Source organism: Peromyscus californicus, unplaced genomic scaffold (assembly GCF_007827085.1).
Source record: "Peromyscus californicus insignis strain IS unplaced genomic scaffold, ASM782708v3 Scaffold_22__1_contigs__length_63687245, whole genome shotgun sequence".
NCBI classification, from domain to species: Eukaryota; Metazoa; Chordata; class Mammalia; order Rodentia; family Cricetidae; genus Peromyscus; species Peromyscus californicus.
The window spans coordinates 4,180,523-4,196,440 of NW_026294525.1; the positions used below are offsets into that span (position 1 = coordinate 4,180,523).

Genomic DNA, 15,918 nt, shown 5'->3' on the forward strand with positions numbered 1-15,918 from the left:
AGGGCAGGCGGGAGGTGTGTCGGCCGCGCCAGCCAATCCCGGCCGCGCGCTCCAGCCTGGCGCGCCCTCATTGGCGGGGCGCCGGGCGGCCGTAAGGCGTATCCGGGTGTCGTGAGGCGGGCGCAGGGTGAGAAGGCCGAGGGCCGCTGCCCGGTCGACGCTGGTGTCATCTGTCCCGAGAGCGGCTGCACCGCGAACCAACCGCACGGCCATGGCTGGGACGCTGGTGCGCAAAGCGGCGGACTATGTCCGGAGCAAGGATTTCCGGGACTATCTCATGAGGTGAGCGTCGGGGAAGGGCCGTGGGGAGCCGCCCCGCCACGGGACAACCCTGTGTGGCGCGGTGCCAAGGTGGGAGAGCCGCGCGCGGGCAAGCGGACCGTGCTCCCACCCGTGACCGAAGGGACGCCGGGGGACGGAAGGGACGCTGCTCCCTCCCCTGTGCAAGGGGGCGGCTGCAGGTGACCGAGGGGACGCTGCTCCCACCCGTGACCAAGGGGGCGGCTGCAGGTGACCGAGGGGACGCTGCTCCCACCCGTGACCACGGGGGCGGCTGCAGGTGACCGAGGGGACGCTGCTCCCACCCGTGACCACGGGGGCGGCTGCAGGTGACCGAGGGGGACGGTGCTCCACCCGTGACCACGGGGGCGGCTGCAGGTGACCGAGGAGACGCTGCTCCCACCCGTGATCAAGGGGACTGCAGGTGACCGAGGGGACGCTGCTCCCACCCGTGACCAAGGGGGCGGCTGCAGGTGACCGAGGGGAACGGTGCTCCCACCCGTGATCAAGGGGACTGCAGGTGACCGAGGGGACGGCGCTCCCGGGCAGGGCGACCTAGGGAATGGCAGGTGACAGGGAACGGAAGGTGACTGGAGGGACACCACTCCCTCTCGTGACCGTGACTGGGCGAGCGGGCAGGCAGTCGAGGTGCCCTTGCGTGGGTTGACGCGGGGACACTGGGTGACAGCCACCACCTCCCTCCTCGTGTCCCCATCGTCACGGGCCTGGGACTTGGCGGGAGCGGTGTTGGAATGTTCCCGGACGCGCGGAGATGGGTCCTGGGAGCTAGAGTTTGCCGCTGCGTCGAGATCGTTTTTTCTTTTGTCATCTTTAAGGTACAGGACATGCAGGGAGGGTGGGGCAGGACCGACCAATGTCTGTCAGCTGCAGCCAAGCAGTCCGAGACTGGGCTTTTCCCTACAGCGGTGTGTCTGGGGGGCTTGACCTTGAGAGATCGAAGAGGCACTTTCTAGAATTCATTTTCACTTAAAGTCTTCTGCTGACCGCTTCTATGTATAAGTATTTCATAAAACTTAGAAACAGTTTTAAAATGTTTCCAAGCATAATTTTATTTTCTTGTGATTTTTAAAACCTAGGTAAGTGGAAGTCTGCTTTTTAGCTTTTCTTTTTAATAGTTAATAGTGTACTAAAGAGGTAAAGTGTTGAATGCAAACTTAATTTTAGCTTTTTCTCCCCTAGGAAAAAAATACTTTTCTTTCTAGAACTTACCATGGTGATATATATTCTCAGTTATTTCTTCTAGATGCCACCCACTCAACAACTTGGCTTTACTTTAGGAAGGGAGAATAAATCATACATAGAAAAATCTAATTATGGCTCTGTACATATAAGGTTCTAGTCCTTTGTGTTTTATTAATGACTTATACATGCTTTATTTACATCCGTTGCCAACTAAAGATCTGCATGAGTTTACAGCCTGCTGACTATTCAGATTTTCTGAACTGAAGTCCTTCTAGAATTAGAAAAACAATGTTTTTCTTTTTTCTTTTTTTTGGTTTTTTCGAGACAGGGTTTCTCTGTGTAGCTTTGTGCCTGTCCTGGAACTCACTTGGTAGCCCAGGCTGGCCTCGAACTCAAAGAGATCTGCCTGGCTCTGCCTCCCGAGTGCTGGGATTAAAGGCGTGCGCCACCACCGCCCGGCCTGTTTTTCTTTTTTTGAGACAGGGTCTCATTTAATGCAGACTGGCCTCCCAGCTCCCTATATAGCTGAGGATAATCTTGAATTTGTGATCCTTTTGCCTCTGCCTCCTGAGTGCTGGAATGGCAGGCATGTGCCACCACACCTGGTTTATGTGGTACTGGGTGTGAAGCCCAGGGCTTCTTGGATTGGTGCTAGGCAAGCTGGTCCTGCTGCCTCCTAGCTTTGTGACGATTAGTTTTATGCTTTAGTAGCTGCAATGCTTGACAAACATACCATGATTTTTTATTGTGATATTATATGTTTGATACCTTGGATGTCTCTAACTCTCCTTACTCACCTTGATAAGGATGTCTTTTCCTTGGAGAGGAGGTTCTCTTTTCCTGGGACTAGCCTTCAATGCCTAGACTCAATTGAGCGCCTCCAACCTCCAGAGTAACCACGTTGCCAGACTTGGTTTTCCATAAGAATTGCAGATCAAGAACTTTCTAGATTTCTAGTTCAGTATTTTCTTAATAGTTCTCTCTTTTTTTTCTTTTTCTTTCTTTTTGAATATTGAGGCCCAAAGTCGGGACTTGTGCCTTTTGTAAGCCCGACAAGGTGTACTACTAAGTTATACCCCAGCCCTCCAATTTCTTTTTCTAATTTATGTGTTTGATACGTGCCTGAGTATATGTACCTATGGAGGTGAGAAGAGGCATCAGATCCCCTGGACTAGCTTTACAGACAGTTATGAGCCGCCACGTTGGTGCTGGCAATGGAACCCAGGTCTTTTGTAAGAGCAGTTGCACTCTTAACTGCTGAGTCACCTCTCCAACCCCAGTTTTATTTTTATTTTTAGTTGTTTTGTTTTTGAAACAGGGTCTCTACATATCTCTGGCTGTCCTGGAATTCAGATGTAGACTAGGCCCAGATTTATCTGCCTCTGCTTCCTGAATGTTGGGATTAAAGGCGTGTGCCACCACCACACCTGGCTGCAAAGTTTTTTTTCTTAAGAAACTATTTCCTTATGTACCTTACTGACAGGATAAAACAAAATAGCCCTTTTTTCTCTCTCTCATTCCTCTTAGATTTTTGATTAAATTAGAATGAGCAGTCAGGTAAGACTTGTATTTTAAGGACTGAGGAAATCAGCACTTGTACAGATTTATTTTAGAGGTTTATTTTCAAGTTTATATATAGGAGCAGAGGTGACTGTGTACACACACACACACACACACACACACACACACACACACACACACAGAGAGAGAGAGAGAGAGAGAGAGAGAGAGAGAGAGAGAGAGAGAGAGAGAGAGAGAGAGCCATTCAGCATGCTTACAACTCTGGGATTAGTGAGATGTTGGCAGTGAATATTCTCAAGTTAATAAGGTGTTCTATTCTAAGTTGACTTTAACTTCTGCATTCCCAGGAAAGCTTTAAGAGTTTATATTGTCTACCTAAATGAAAAAAAAATGAAAAGTTTTAGTGGAAATAAAGGGAATGCTTCCGACATGGAATATTAGAGTGGAAATAACCGAGCATTTCACCTGCAACTTGAGAAAACTGACGTTTAGACCAAGCAGAAAACTTGAGGTCCTCTGAATGCTCAACTTGTGAAGCCAAAAGAAAATTGTCAGCTTAAGACTTCAGGAAGAGTGATGCATGGAAATGGCTTCGGAAGAGAGCAGGTTGTTTTGGGGGAGGTGGGGGTAGAGGTTGAGGCAAGCTCACCTCATGTGACCATGGCTGGGCCTGGAACTCTGTAGACCTGGGAGAACTTGAACCAACAGAGACCTGCCTGCCTCTGCCTCCTATGTGCTGGGAGTAAAGGTGTGCACCTCCACACCCAGCCTGGTACCTTCTGCCCCTGACACCTTCTCTCTGCAACACTATTTCTCACATTCTGCCTTTGGACTCTCTCAGCACTTCTTGTTCTGTTATTGACCTTCAGAATTAATGAAGATGAAAATGTTGAGACCTAGCTATGAGTCTCTTGATAACTGGAAAGTCCAGTTTATCCAGTTTACAGGGGTCTTTACTATCATTTAACACAGGTTCTAATTGTTACATAACAACTAAAATAATAGATAAAGTTTTGTGAAAATAATTGAAATATAGGTGAGCATTTTTAGCAAAATACAGAATTATAATCCAGACAACCTTAAAATCTCATCCCATGTGATCAGGATGTAAAATAAATGAAAAAATTTAAATGAGTTTATAGTAAACTATGTTCCTTAAATTGCTCTCAGTGTTTTCAAAGAAATATAGCAAAACCTATCAGTCCCAAAGAGACTGAAGTCAGCAGACTCATCAGATGCTGGAAAATAAAAATGAGCATAGGAAAGAACTCTGAGCCAGCCAGTCACTACTCAGAATAAGGGAAAACCAAAGATAAGCACATCCCATGGTAGTTGTCTTTATCATTCTATGTCATCAAACTTGTAATTGAGTAATAGAAGCAGCACTTGATTAAATTCATAGTGCTTACTGTGTTTCTCAGTATAGAATGAACAGTATAATAGGCAGTTGTTGACCCCACAAGAAATAGATATATATTATATATTGTGTATATATGTATGTATATCAAATAATGAGAAGCTTAACTCTCACTAAGATCAGAACCAAGACAAAGATGCCCCTAGTACTATTTTTTAACATCAAATAAGTTCTGACTAATGCGGTTATGAAAAAAAAGATAGATGTCATAATGGGAAGAAAGCAACAAAACTTAAAGATGATATAATTTTCTATGTAGACAATCCCAAAGGACCAAAACTTTATGGAACTAACAAGTGATTATAGCAAGGATTAGGGTACGATGTTAATATATAAAAGTCTGTTGCTTTCCTATTCACTTTCAACTAATAAATGCAATTTGAAATTAAAATACAATGTCATTTACATTATCACATTCAAATGCTGGAGTCTTATTTTGTTTTGGGTGCTGGGGATTGAATCCAGGGCCTTGTGCATGTTAAACACACATTCCATCACTAAGCTACATCCCTATCCCTAAATGAAATAGATGTAGATACAAAAAAATCTAGCAAAATTATATGTAAGAGCTATCTAAGAAAACAACTTTAAAAGATAATCAAAGAACTAAGTATCGGAGAGGAGCTACTCCAAGTCCATTGATGGAAAGACTCTAGATCTTCAAGATAACCATTCTTCCCGCTTAACTTAGAGAATCAGTGCAGTACCAGTCAAACTACCACAAAATGATTTTGTGGTATCAGGAAATAGATTCTGGACTTCATATAGTTTGAAATAATAAGAATGGATTAGTAGATAAGTAGTTTATATGGAGAGACAGTAGACCCAGTATAAGCAATACAGTGCTGAGGGAGAACGAAGTTGGAAGGCTGATACTACCCAGTTTTACAATTCACTGTAAAGCTACAGTAATCAAACCTGTGCCACTAACACAGGGATAGACAAATAGGTCAGTGGCGCAGACTAGACAGGTCATAAGTAAACACACATAAGTACAGCCAAGTGAACTTTGACCAAGGGTCAAAGACAAAATAATGGCACCGAGCAACTGGCCATCCACATTAAACAAAACAAAACATTTAGACACATCCTATGTCTTTAACAAAAAATTTACTCAATTTACATTTGTAGATCTAAACATAAAGTGCAAACTATAGAATGTGGGAGAAAAATGTAAGTGATCTGGGGTTGGCAATGACTTAGATACAGCGCCAAAGTCATGATCCGTGAGAGAAAGAATGGGCACATCTTCCTTAAGACTAAGTTTTTCATGCCTGTAAATGCCAACTCAAAATGTGGAGGCAAACCAGCCTGGGCTACACAAGGAGACCCTGTCTCAGAAAACAATGTTAAAAGTATTTGAAAACGATAACCATTACCTGAAATAGACCAAGTTCCTGAGATAACTAAACTGAAGCAGGATGAAGGTCATAACAGATCACATAAGGGCACACAGACAGCAAGTAAGCATATGAAAGTTGCTCCTCGTCCTGCGTTACCATAGAAAGAAGTGCACATTAAGTCAATGAAATAGAACAGAACATCTACTGTGATCGCCCACATGCAGCACTGGCAGTACTGCAGCTACTTTGGAGCCAGGGGAACTCTTTGCTGCTGGTGGGAACACAAATGGTACAGCCTCTCTGGAGGATAGTTCAGCCTTTCTTGCAAAGCTTGACCTGCTCCTATTATATATCTGATGTCATACCACCTGATATAAACAGAGCTTGAAAATTCATTTCCACCCAGGAACCAACATACGGCTATTTATAGCAGCTCTATGCATAATTGCCCATCAAACAAGTTGTCTTTCAGTGGGTGAGTGATTAATAGCACATCCAGACAGTAGAATATTGTTCAGGACCAAAAGGAAATGAGCTACAAAATCATGAAAACATAAAGGGAACTTAACATTACTAAATGAAATAACTTGAAAACAGCAAATAGTAGAAGATTCTGTAATCAGGATTCAGGCTTCTTTTGTCAAAAGCTCTTTGCCTGCAAAAGGATGTCTGGTGGGCAACTCAAAGCAGGATTAAAGCTTAGCATTTGCCTGGGGTGATAGTTCTGTTTTGTGCTGGCTAGTTTTTATGTTAACTTGATGGAAGCTAGAGTCTTCTGAGAGGAGGGAACCTTGATTGAGAAAATGTCTCCATAAAGCCAGGCTGTAGCCAGGCCTGTACAGCAGTTTCTTAGTGATTGATGCGGGAGGGCCCAGCTCCTTGTTGGTGATGGGGCTGGTGGTCCTGGATTCGAGCAGGCTGAGCAAGCCAGAGGAAACAAGCTAATGAGCAGCACTCCTTCATGGCTTTTGCATCAGCTTCTCCTTTAATTTACCTTTACTAAAGGTTCTGGCTTTACTTGAGTTCCTATCCTAACTGCCTCAGATGATGGACCATTACCTGGAAGTGTACTTGAAATAAATCCTTTCCTTCCCAAGTTGTCTTTTGGTCATGGTGTTTTATCACTTATATTACAGTAATACAAGTGCTAACTAAGACAAATGTGATCTCTAGAAACGTGTTAAAAGAGCTGACATGAAGCCAGGTGTGGAGGCATACTCCCTTAAACCCAGCACAGAGGCAGGTGGGTCTCTTCAAGTTCAGAGCTAGCCTGGTCTACATATCAACTGTGAATTCTAACCAGCCAGGGATACACAATGAGACCCTGTCTCAAAAGGGAGGATGAGGCTGGGAGTGGTGGCACACTGTAACGCCAGCACTGGGGCCGTGGAGACAGGCAGAAGCCTGGGTTTGCTGGCCAGTATACCTAGTCTACTTTGCAAACTCCAGACCGATGTAAACAAACAAAAACTAAGATGGGTAGCACCTGACAAGGGTAGCAGCTGAGGGTGTCTTCTGACCTACACATATGTGCACATAAACATGTCCACACAGAAAAGCATCTTTGCCTTCGTTTTGCATCTGTCGTCTCTACTACCTTAAACTGGAGGTCAGATTCCTGCCCAGCTCTGCAAGTAAACATGTTAATTATTTAAGGAGTGTTAGTCTAAAACTGGTACTACAAAGCTGATTCATCCTAAAGTGACCTAGTCTTTCTTCCCCTCTGAAGTCTGAGGACACCAAGATCAGGGTAGCTAAGGAATTTTCAAAATTCCAGGAACAATAAGACTTGCAGGCAGATCACTCAATGATGGAACTGAAGCTCCCCGTCAAGTGAAGAAATTATTTCACAGCAAGAGCTGAACACCCCCCCACCGCCCCCTGACACACACGGTAATTTTCCACAGCAGGACCACACAGAACCAGAGCTGAGAAAACGATCACCCAGAACACAGCTGACCACTGCTTGCTATGCATACACCTTGTCCCTGCTCTTGTTCCTTCCCCAGTGCAATCTGTTATTTATATACTATAGTAATCTATAAGCTGTTGCCAGCACCTTGACGGTAGCCTGTAGAATGAGAGTCCCCTGCTCCTCCTGTGTGGCCATATCGAGTAACCTGCTTCACAGCCATGCCTTTGATTGGACTTGGAGCTGTGCCTTAGTTAGGGTTTCTGTTGCTGTGAAGAGACACCATGACCACAGCAGCTCTTACAAAGAAAACATTTAACTGAGGTGGTGGCTTACAGTTCAGAGGTTCAGTCCATTGTCATCATGGCAGAGAGCATGGCAGCGTGCAGGCAGACATGGAACAGGAAGTGGCCTGAGTGTCACACTGAGCAAAGCTTGAGCAAAAGAGACCCCAAAGCCCACCCCCACAGTGACACACTTCCTCCAACAAGACCACACCTACTCCACATGGCCACACCTCCTAACAGTGCCATGAGTAGCCAAATCTGATCTGTTGGAACCCCTAGTCAGGCCTAACTTAACACAAACTGGGGTCATCTGGGAAGAGGGAACTTCATTTGAAGAATTCTCCCTATCAGACTGGCCTGTGGGCTATTTTCTTGATTATTGATTCAGACTGGAGGGCTCAGCCCACTATGGGCAGTGCTACCCCAGGGTACATGGTCTCAGGCTGTGTAAGGAAGCAGGCTGAACAGGCCATGGAGGGCCAGCCAGTAACCAGTGTTCCAGGGCTTCTGCTTTGGTTCCTGCCTCTGGAGTTTTTGCTCTGACTTCCCCTCATGATGGCTTGTAGGCCATAATATAAATAAACATTTTCCTCTCCAAGTTGCTTTTGGCTCTGGTCTTCCTCACAGCAACAGAACAAACTAGGACAGATTCCAACTATGTGACATTCTGGGAAAGGCAAAGTTACAGAGTCAGGTAAAAGACCTGAGGTTTCCAGGGGTTAAGAGTAAGAGAGGAAGAGAAGGCAGAGTGCAGGGTTTTACGGCAGCAGAACCACCGGTGACCTTGTCTAGTGTGTCAATGTGGCACGTGCTCATCCAGTCCAGAGAATAAATATAGTTTCTCTACCATGACAGTTGGAGTTCACTGTGTCAATCCAAACGCAGTTTTTCATGTTCGACCGAAATACAGCAGATGACCACACAAAGAGAAAATCAAACATTTTCCACATGATTTACATTACTGCCCCAAGCTATAGTTGAAAGTAGCCATGCTTGCCACTATTCCACCAAGGTCAAGTTGTGATGTGTGTGTTGCTTACAAGTTTCCTTTGTCTGGACGTGGACTGTTACATATGGGGAGGCATTTTTTTTCTAGTGTAGCTCTGCACAAATATGCTTTTCATATTGTTTAAACAGAACACAAATTGTATGTGCCTAAAACATGAAATATGACTCTATTTTTCAATTGTCTTATTAAATATGGGTCTGTATGGGTGTATACTAAATGTGTGGCTGCTTGTAGAGGCCATAAGAGGGTGTTAGCTCACCTGGAATTAGAATTATCAGTAGTTAGTTATGAGCTGCTGCCCAACCAAACTCAGTTCTCTAGAATAGCTGAGCCATCTCTCTAGCTCACTTTTCAGATTTCTGTGTTTTGTTTTTAAAAGACCTTTTAATGGGTATGTTTGTGAGCCTGCATATCTGCACTTGTATGCAAGTGCTCACAGAGGCAACAAGAAGCATAGGAGCCTGTAGAACCGGAGGGATAGATAGTTGTAAGCTGCCACGTATGCTGGGAATTGATCGTAGGTCTTATGCAAGATGGACCTCTGTTAGATGCTCTTAACTAAGCCATCTCTCCTCCAGCCCTACAAAACTTTTATTTTAAAAATCTTTTTCTTTCGATTTTTTTTCCCGAGACAGGGTTTCTCCATGTAGTTTTGGTGCCTGTCCTGAATTTCGCTTTTTGTAGACCAGGCTGGCCTCAGACTCACAGAGATCCACCTGGCCCTGTCTCCTGAGTGCTGGGATAAAGGCGTGTGCCACCGACTCCCTTAAAAATCTTTTTTAAAAGATAAAAAATATAACATTCGTAAAATAATACTATTCATTCACTCATTCATTCATCCTTCATTCATTCAATAATTACTTTGCACATCAGACACCACTTTAGGTACGTCAGTTATAAAAAAAAATACAGGCCTTTCATGAGACTAACTTTATGTGATAATGAAGGTTCATTAATAATAAAATTCAACACTTTCCAAGACTGTGCTGTCCACTGTAAGCCATAGGCCACTGGCCTACACTTGAACTGTGGCTAGTCCAAACTGAGATGTTCATTAAGTGTAGAATCACACTAGACTTCTAACAATGAGTATAAAAAAGTATGTGACATGGCTAACTAGTAATTTTAGTGATGACATGTTCATATTAAATTTTTTTATATTCTAGGACAACTTTAAGAATGATTTGTATCACTCTCACACACACTCACTCACCAGGGTTTCACTATATAGTTCAAGCCTCAGATTTGCTTGGTGACATTAAATGGTCTCTAACCTGAGTGCTCAAATACGGACGTGCACCACCATACTCTGTTCTTTTCACTTCAGGGGACTTGTGGATGAATTTAAGTCACACGTACAGCCCGGGTTGTATTCACATTGTATTTCTATTAGGCAGCTCAGCTCTAAAGATGAAGCTTGTTTTCATAGAGTGAAGATTTTACTTCACTTGTTATTGCATATGATTCCTTAAAAATCATTTTACACTTATTTTATGTGGGGAGAGGTTCATGTGTCAGAGCACACTTGTGAAGGATTTGCTTTTCTCCTTACAACGTAGGCCCCAGGAATCAACTTGGGTTGTTGGACTTGGTGGCAGGCACCTGTACCCACTGGGCCATCTGGCCAGCCCTAACGTAAACTGCGTTGCTAGCATGTAACTGAAACTTAGATGCATGTTAGTTTGAAATGGGCTGGAAGTGCCCGGAAGTATCTGATTCTTCTCTTCTGTTTTGTTTCCTCCATGTCTCCTGTCTGGACCTTGGTGCCTCCCCAAACAGTACGGTAAGAAACTGTGTCCGTTCTGGGCACTTGCGGACTCTGTGCTGTAGGGGTTACAGACAGTGGGCATGCTGGGGTGGCCTGTTGACTGCCATGCTCGATGGTGAGCTGTAAGTGAAGCACGCTGGCAGGCCCCGCCTCTGGAGACCACAGCTCCCCTGTGCTTAGACAGGAGCCTGCACTTCTTCCTTAACTGGAGTCACTTCAGAACTGGTTGCTGATGAAGAGAAGGGGAGAGAAGGGGAAGCAGACTGGGTGGTTTCCATGGCCTGCTTCCCATGTGACAGATCCTACACCATGCTGCTCGTTTCTGTTGGAACTTTTTATAGCCACAATAAAAATAGCACAGTAACATTTTTGCATATAACTGATAAATATTAATGACAAAATTCCTTATTTTTCTATAAATTGACTACAATTTCTGGCAACTTAGATCAGACACATATTTCAGAACAGAGAAGAGAGAATTACAATTTTGCACCAGATAGAAAATGTGCATTAAAAGCTTTCTTTGCCAAGGCTGCTTCACAGAGAAACTCTGTCTAGAAAAACAAAACAAAACAAACAACAACAAAAAGCTTTCTTTGTTGAAATGATTTTTGCCTTATGTGTGTTTGTCTATTTGTTGGTAACAGAGACCCGTGTAGACCAGGCTGATTTACTATTAATTTATTAATTATTTCCTTTGTTAGCGAGACAGGGTCTCACTAAGCAAGCAGCCTTGGCTGGTCTGGAGCTTGATATGTTAAACCAGGCTAGCCTCAAACTGACAGAGATCCCCCTGCCTCTATGAATGTGTGTACTGCCATACCTGGCTAGGTTGACTTGAACTCACCATCTTCCTGCCATAGATGCCAGAGTGCTGGGATTTAGAGGCATGTACCACACACCCAGCACCCTTGCCTTTGTAAGGAATATATTTAAATAAAATTAATAGATAGCTCAATGCTATAGTTCTGTGTGTCTTTCTTAGCTTTTAGAATTCCATGTCATATAATCAAAAATTTATTCTTAAAGTTGCCATCATTTAACTAGACATTCTTTAGGCGTTAACTAGGAATTTTTCAGGCATCTAGACAGCTTCAGATCGATTCCATTGTCTGTTCCTACTTGGGCAGAAGGCAGGTTACACCTGGTGGTAGACAGGGCTGTAAGCCCCTCTTAGAGTAACTCTTGAGGCTTTGTTAGAGAAGTCACAATCTGCGTCATAAAGTAAATATCAAATCAAATCAACCATACAGTGCAGAGCACTGGAAAGAGATTAACGGGAAAGAGATGGAACTAGACCAAATGGAGAGAGAGAAAAGAGGAAAAGCAACATTGTTATGGAGCAAGCAGTAAAGTTGAGGATGAAGCAACATCTAATAAAGAGACAGGTAGGAGGAGAAGTCAGCAGAGTAATCAAGGAGGAAGGACTCACATTACAAAGGTCTGGGCGTACGGGAGAATTGAAAGTTAATCTCGTGTTGAATTACAAAAATGAGGACATAAGCAGTGAACAGCTTACTTAGATAATAGCGGTTTGACTGCATGAAGACTAGTTGCTCAACACAGAAGCCCAGAGATTCCTTAAACCAACAAGCCGTGTTCTATAGAGTTGGGCAGTCCTTATCATGCTGGCTGAATAGAAATTGTAGCATAATTACTCAAAGCATGAGCCTCAGAACTAACATTTAAGCATGTTGGGTTAGCATTTCAGTGTATTCTCCCAGCATGCCAAATGCGGTCCTAAATTATTTTTCTTGTATTGCCCTTGTTTTCCCACTTCCTGGAGGGTTTTTAAGATTGTAACAACCACTACTCAAAGCAAAGTCTAGAAATATATTTCAGTCTTTATTCATCACAATCCCCCCTGAGCTGGAAGTCCAGTGAAGGCTGTTTTCACCATTTAGTGTTTTCAAACTCTATGCAAACAATTTTAATTCAGTTGACAAAAATCATTGACTTAGTACATTTTTGCCTCAGAAATTAGAATAAACTAGACATAGCTGCTATTAAACAGCTTAATTTTAGTTACTTTAGATAAGCATAGTTTTAGAATGATCTGCTTTTGTTTTTTTTTTTTTTGTATTCAAAAAGTATTTTCAAACAATCTTAATTTCCTAATGTGGGAGACCCTGGCCGTAGATTTTCAGGTTCTTTGATCTTAATATATTTCATGTACAGGCTGAAAAATATTTCTTTACTTGAGTTGAAGAGATGATGGCTCAGCAGTTAAAAGCAGGTATTGTTCTTGCAGAGAACCTGAGTTCTGTTCCCAACACCTACGTTGGGTGGCCCACAACTACTTGTAACTAGTTCCCAGGGTACCTGATGCCCTCTTCTCAACTCCAAAGGCACCTACTCTTAGACCTATAGATACCCCTCCAAACACAAACACATAGACACAGAATTCAAGAAAATCTTTTAAGCCGAGCATAGTGTGCCTGCCTTTAATCCAAGCAGAAGTAGGTGGATCTCTGTGAATTTGGTGACAGCCTGGTCTACATAGTGAATTTCAGGGTAGCCAGCACTGCTTAGTAAGACTGTATTTCAAAAAAAACAAAATCAAGCCAGACAGTGGTGGCACACACCTTTAATCCAGCACTCAGGAGTCAGAGGCAGGTGGATCTCTGTGAGTTCGAGGCCAGCCTGGCCTACAGAGTGAGTTCCAGGACAGCCAAGGCTACACAGAGAAACCCTGTCTTGGGGGAAAAAAATCAATCTTTAAAAAAGTATTCTTTCCTTCCTACTGTGAACTTTTCTTCAGAAAAAGTGTCCAATTTATGCTCTGCATTTTACTAACAGGTAACTTAATGAAAACTAGAGGCCAAGCATTTTGATAGATTTAAACATACTGTAGACAGTAGCTGTAACAAGGCTTAAACTGTGTAAGGATGGACTGTCAGAAGTTGTAACATTTCCCTTCTCTGGCTGCATAGTCAGGGGTCACTGACTTGTAGTGTGGAAGCCAGTGAGGAGCTGGAATAAACAGCCGGCCCTTCGTAGTTCTGGGCTCACAGAAGAACTGAGTCAGGGACACAGTGAACAATCAGACTTGTTGTCATGTACTGTGGTTGTTAGAAGGGTGGAAATACAGGTGTTTGTGGCTTCACTCTAACTCCCTCTTCTCTCCCCTCTATTTATTGCAGCACTTCTGGGGCCCAGTTGCCAACTGGGGTCTCCCCATTGCTGCAATCAATGACATGAAGAAGTCTCCAGAGATTATCAGTGGGCGGATGACCTTTGGTAAGAACACACTGAGATCACGGAGGGCATGACACATGATGTAGCTTCTGCATACATCTCACCACACGTTATGGTTGCTATTAGGAAGTCACATGAAGAATATAAGGGCATCGAAGAGTGCTGCTCTCTCTGAGAGAGTAATTTGAAGTATTTGGGAGATGTGAAAATTATTTGCTTCAGATGTAGTTTGCTTAGTTACAGTATGTGTCATTCTAATCATCCTCGTAGCCAACAGATTTGATTATAAACTTGATCTGGCAGGGTTTACTTGACTCCAGTATTTGAACATACATGAAGGGGAAGTATAAGCAGCAATTCTTTCAAAGGATTGATATAAAAACTCTAGCACACAGCAGAAGTGGCAAGAACTGAATTCCACTTGTTCCTGCTAATGCATGTTCCTAAACTTTCAGGTAATAAACAACAGACATGCCCATGACACAGTGGAGTATTCCCATAGCTTCCCAGCCTTCTATAGAGGCTTAGAAGTTCTTTGCATTGGACATATTGAGTTGTTTCCTTCAGCCTGGTATCCTAGATGCTCATGTTCTTTTGTTTTGATGTTTCTACAGCCCTCTGTTGCTATTCTTTGACATTCATGAGATTTGCCTACAAGGTACAACCTCGAAACTGGCTTCTGTTTGCCTGCCATGTAACAAATGAAGTAGCTCAGCTCATTCAGGGAGGACGGCTTATCAACTATGAGTAAGCAAATTTTAATATATTGTTTTGAGGAATTAGTGAGAAACTCTATTAAAAAAACAAAAATGAGTGTGAAATAGGATGTACCATTGTTACAAAACCACATAACAGAAATGTGTCTTCTAAAACCATGCGGAGCCTCTGAGGCTGGCAGGAGAATTTGTTTCTCATTGGAACTCTCTGTTTCCAGGATGAGTAAGAAGGCATCTGCATAGCGGTGCACAGACCAGCTCTTAAAGGTACAGCGCCCAGCCACTGCTGCCAAGCCACAGATCGCATCAGCACACGTGGTCTTGCTGAGGGGAAAACACGAAAGCTATCTTTAATTACCATGCCAACATTATAGACTAGCTGGGAGTTCCCAAGCCAACTCTTTGCTGCCTTATCACTGCTAAAATGTATTTGTCTTCATCAAGAGTAGTTCAAAATATGCAACTAATTTAATAATTTTGAATGATGGTTTTATCTGTAGTACTCTGTAGTAATATGTATATTATCTATTGGGATTTGTGTAATAAAAATCTAAGGAACAAAATTTTATAACTATAAGCACTTATTCAAATTCTTGACTCTTTCTTTAATGACTATAGTACATCCCTCAGTTGGCCACATGTCTACACATACTTTCCAGTGTTTTCCATAGTGTGTAGATTGAGATCTGTAACTTAATGGCAATAAAGGATTTAAATATTTGCTATTTGAGTGTGACTGTATATCTTGCTGTGTTGGTTAGGAAACTGCAGGACTAAACACCTGAAAGGGTAGTTTCAGAAGAAAAATGGGACTCCCTGAGAACTGTTGATGTGACCTGAGGGAATGAAGAGCTGAAGGGGGTGTCCTTTGGAGAGTCCTCCAGCCTCAGCTGTTCACAATGCACACGCCTGGGTCCCTGTTCTCACTCTTAGGCCTCACAGTCTTCTGAAGAAGTACTGTTCTTTGGTGAGGGTGGGATGATGGTAGTTTAGAAGTTGCAAAATACTTGATAACCTGGCAGAGCCAGAGGCCCCCCTCTAGGCTCCCCACTGCCAAGCTGCATCTGCAGCCACAGCAAGGGGCCCCACTGTAGGCTCCCCACTGCCAAGCTGCATCTGCAGCCATAGCCAGGGGCCCCCTGGGAATGGTCCAGTGCATGCCTGTCACAGACCCTTTCTAACAGACACCAGAGAGCCAGCACTGGGAGCCATGGATTGTTTCATCTGCTTTATTATGTAAAGTGCAGTTACAGAATAACAGCCAT

General features: G+C 43.4%; 1 protein-coding gene across 1 annotated transcript; it reads left to right on the forward strand.

Moving 5' to 3' along the window:
- Window positions 1-102: 102 nt before the first annotated feature.
- On the forward strand, window positions 103-15,378 carry Mpc1 (mitochondrial pyruvate carrier 1). The gene is made up of 5 exons (XM_052750801.1): window positions 103-282; window positions 10,751-10,754; window positions 13,883-13,979; window positions 14,552-14,684; window positions 14,872-15,378. The coding sequence occupies exons 1-5, from the start codon at window positions 212-214 to the stop codon at window positions 14,894-14,896; spliced, it is 330 nt and encodes a 109-aa protein (XP_052606761.1). The 5' UTR covers window positions 103-211; the 3' UTR covers window positions 14,897-15,378.
- The last annotated feature ends 540 nt before the right edge of the window (window positions 15,379-15,918 follow it).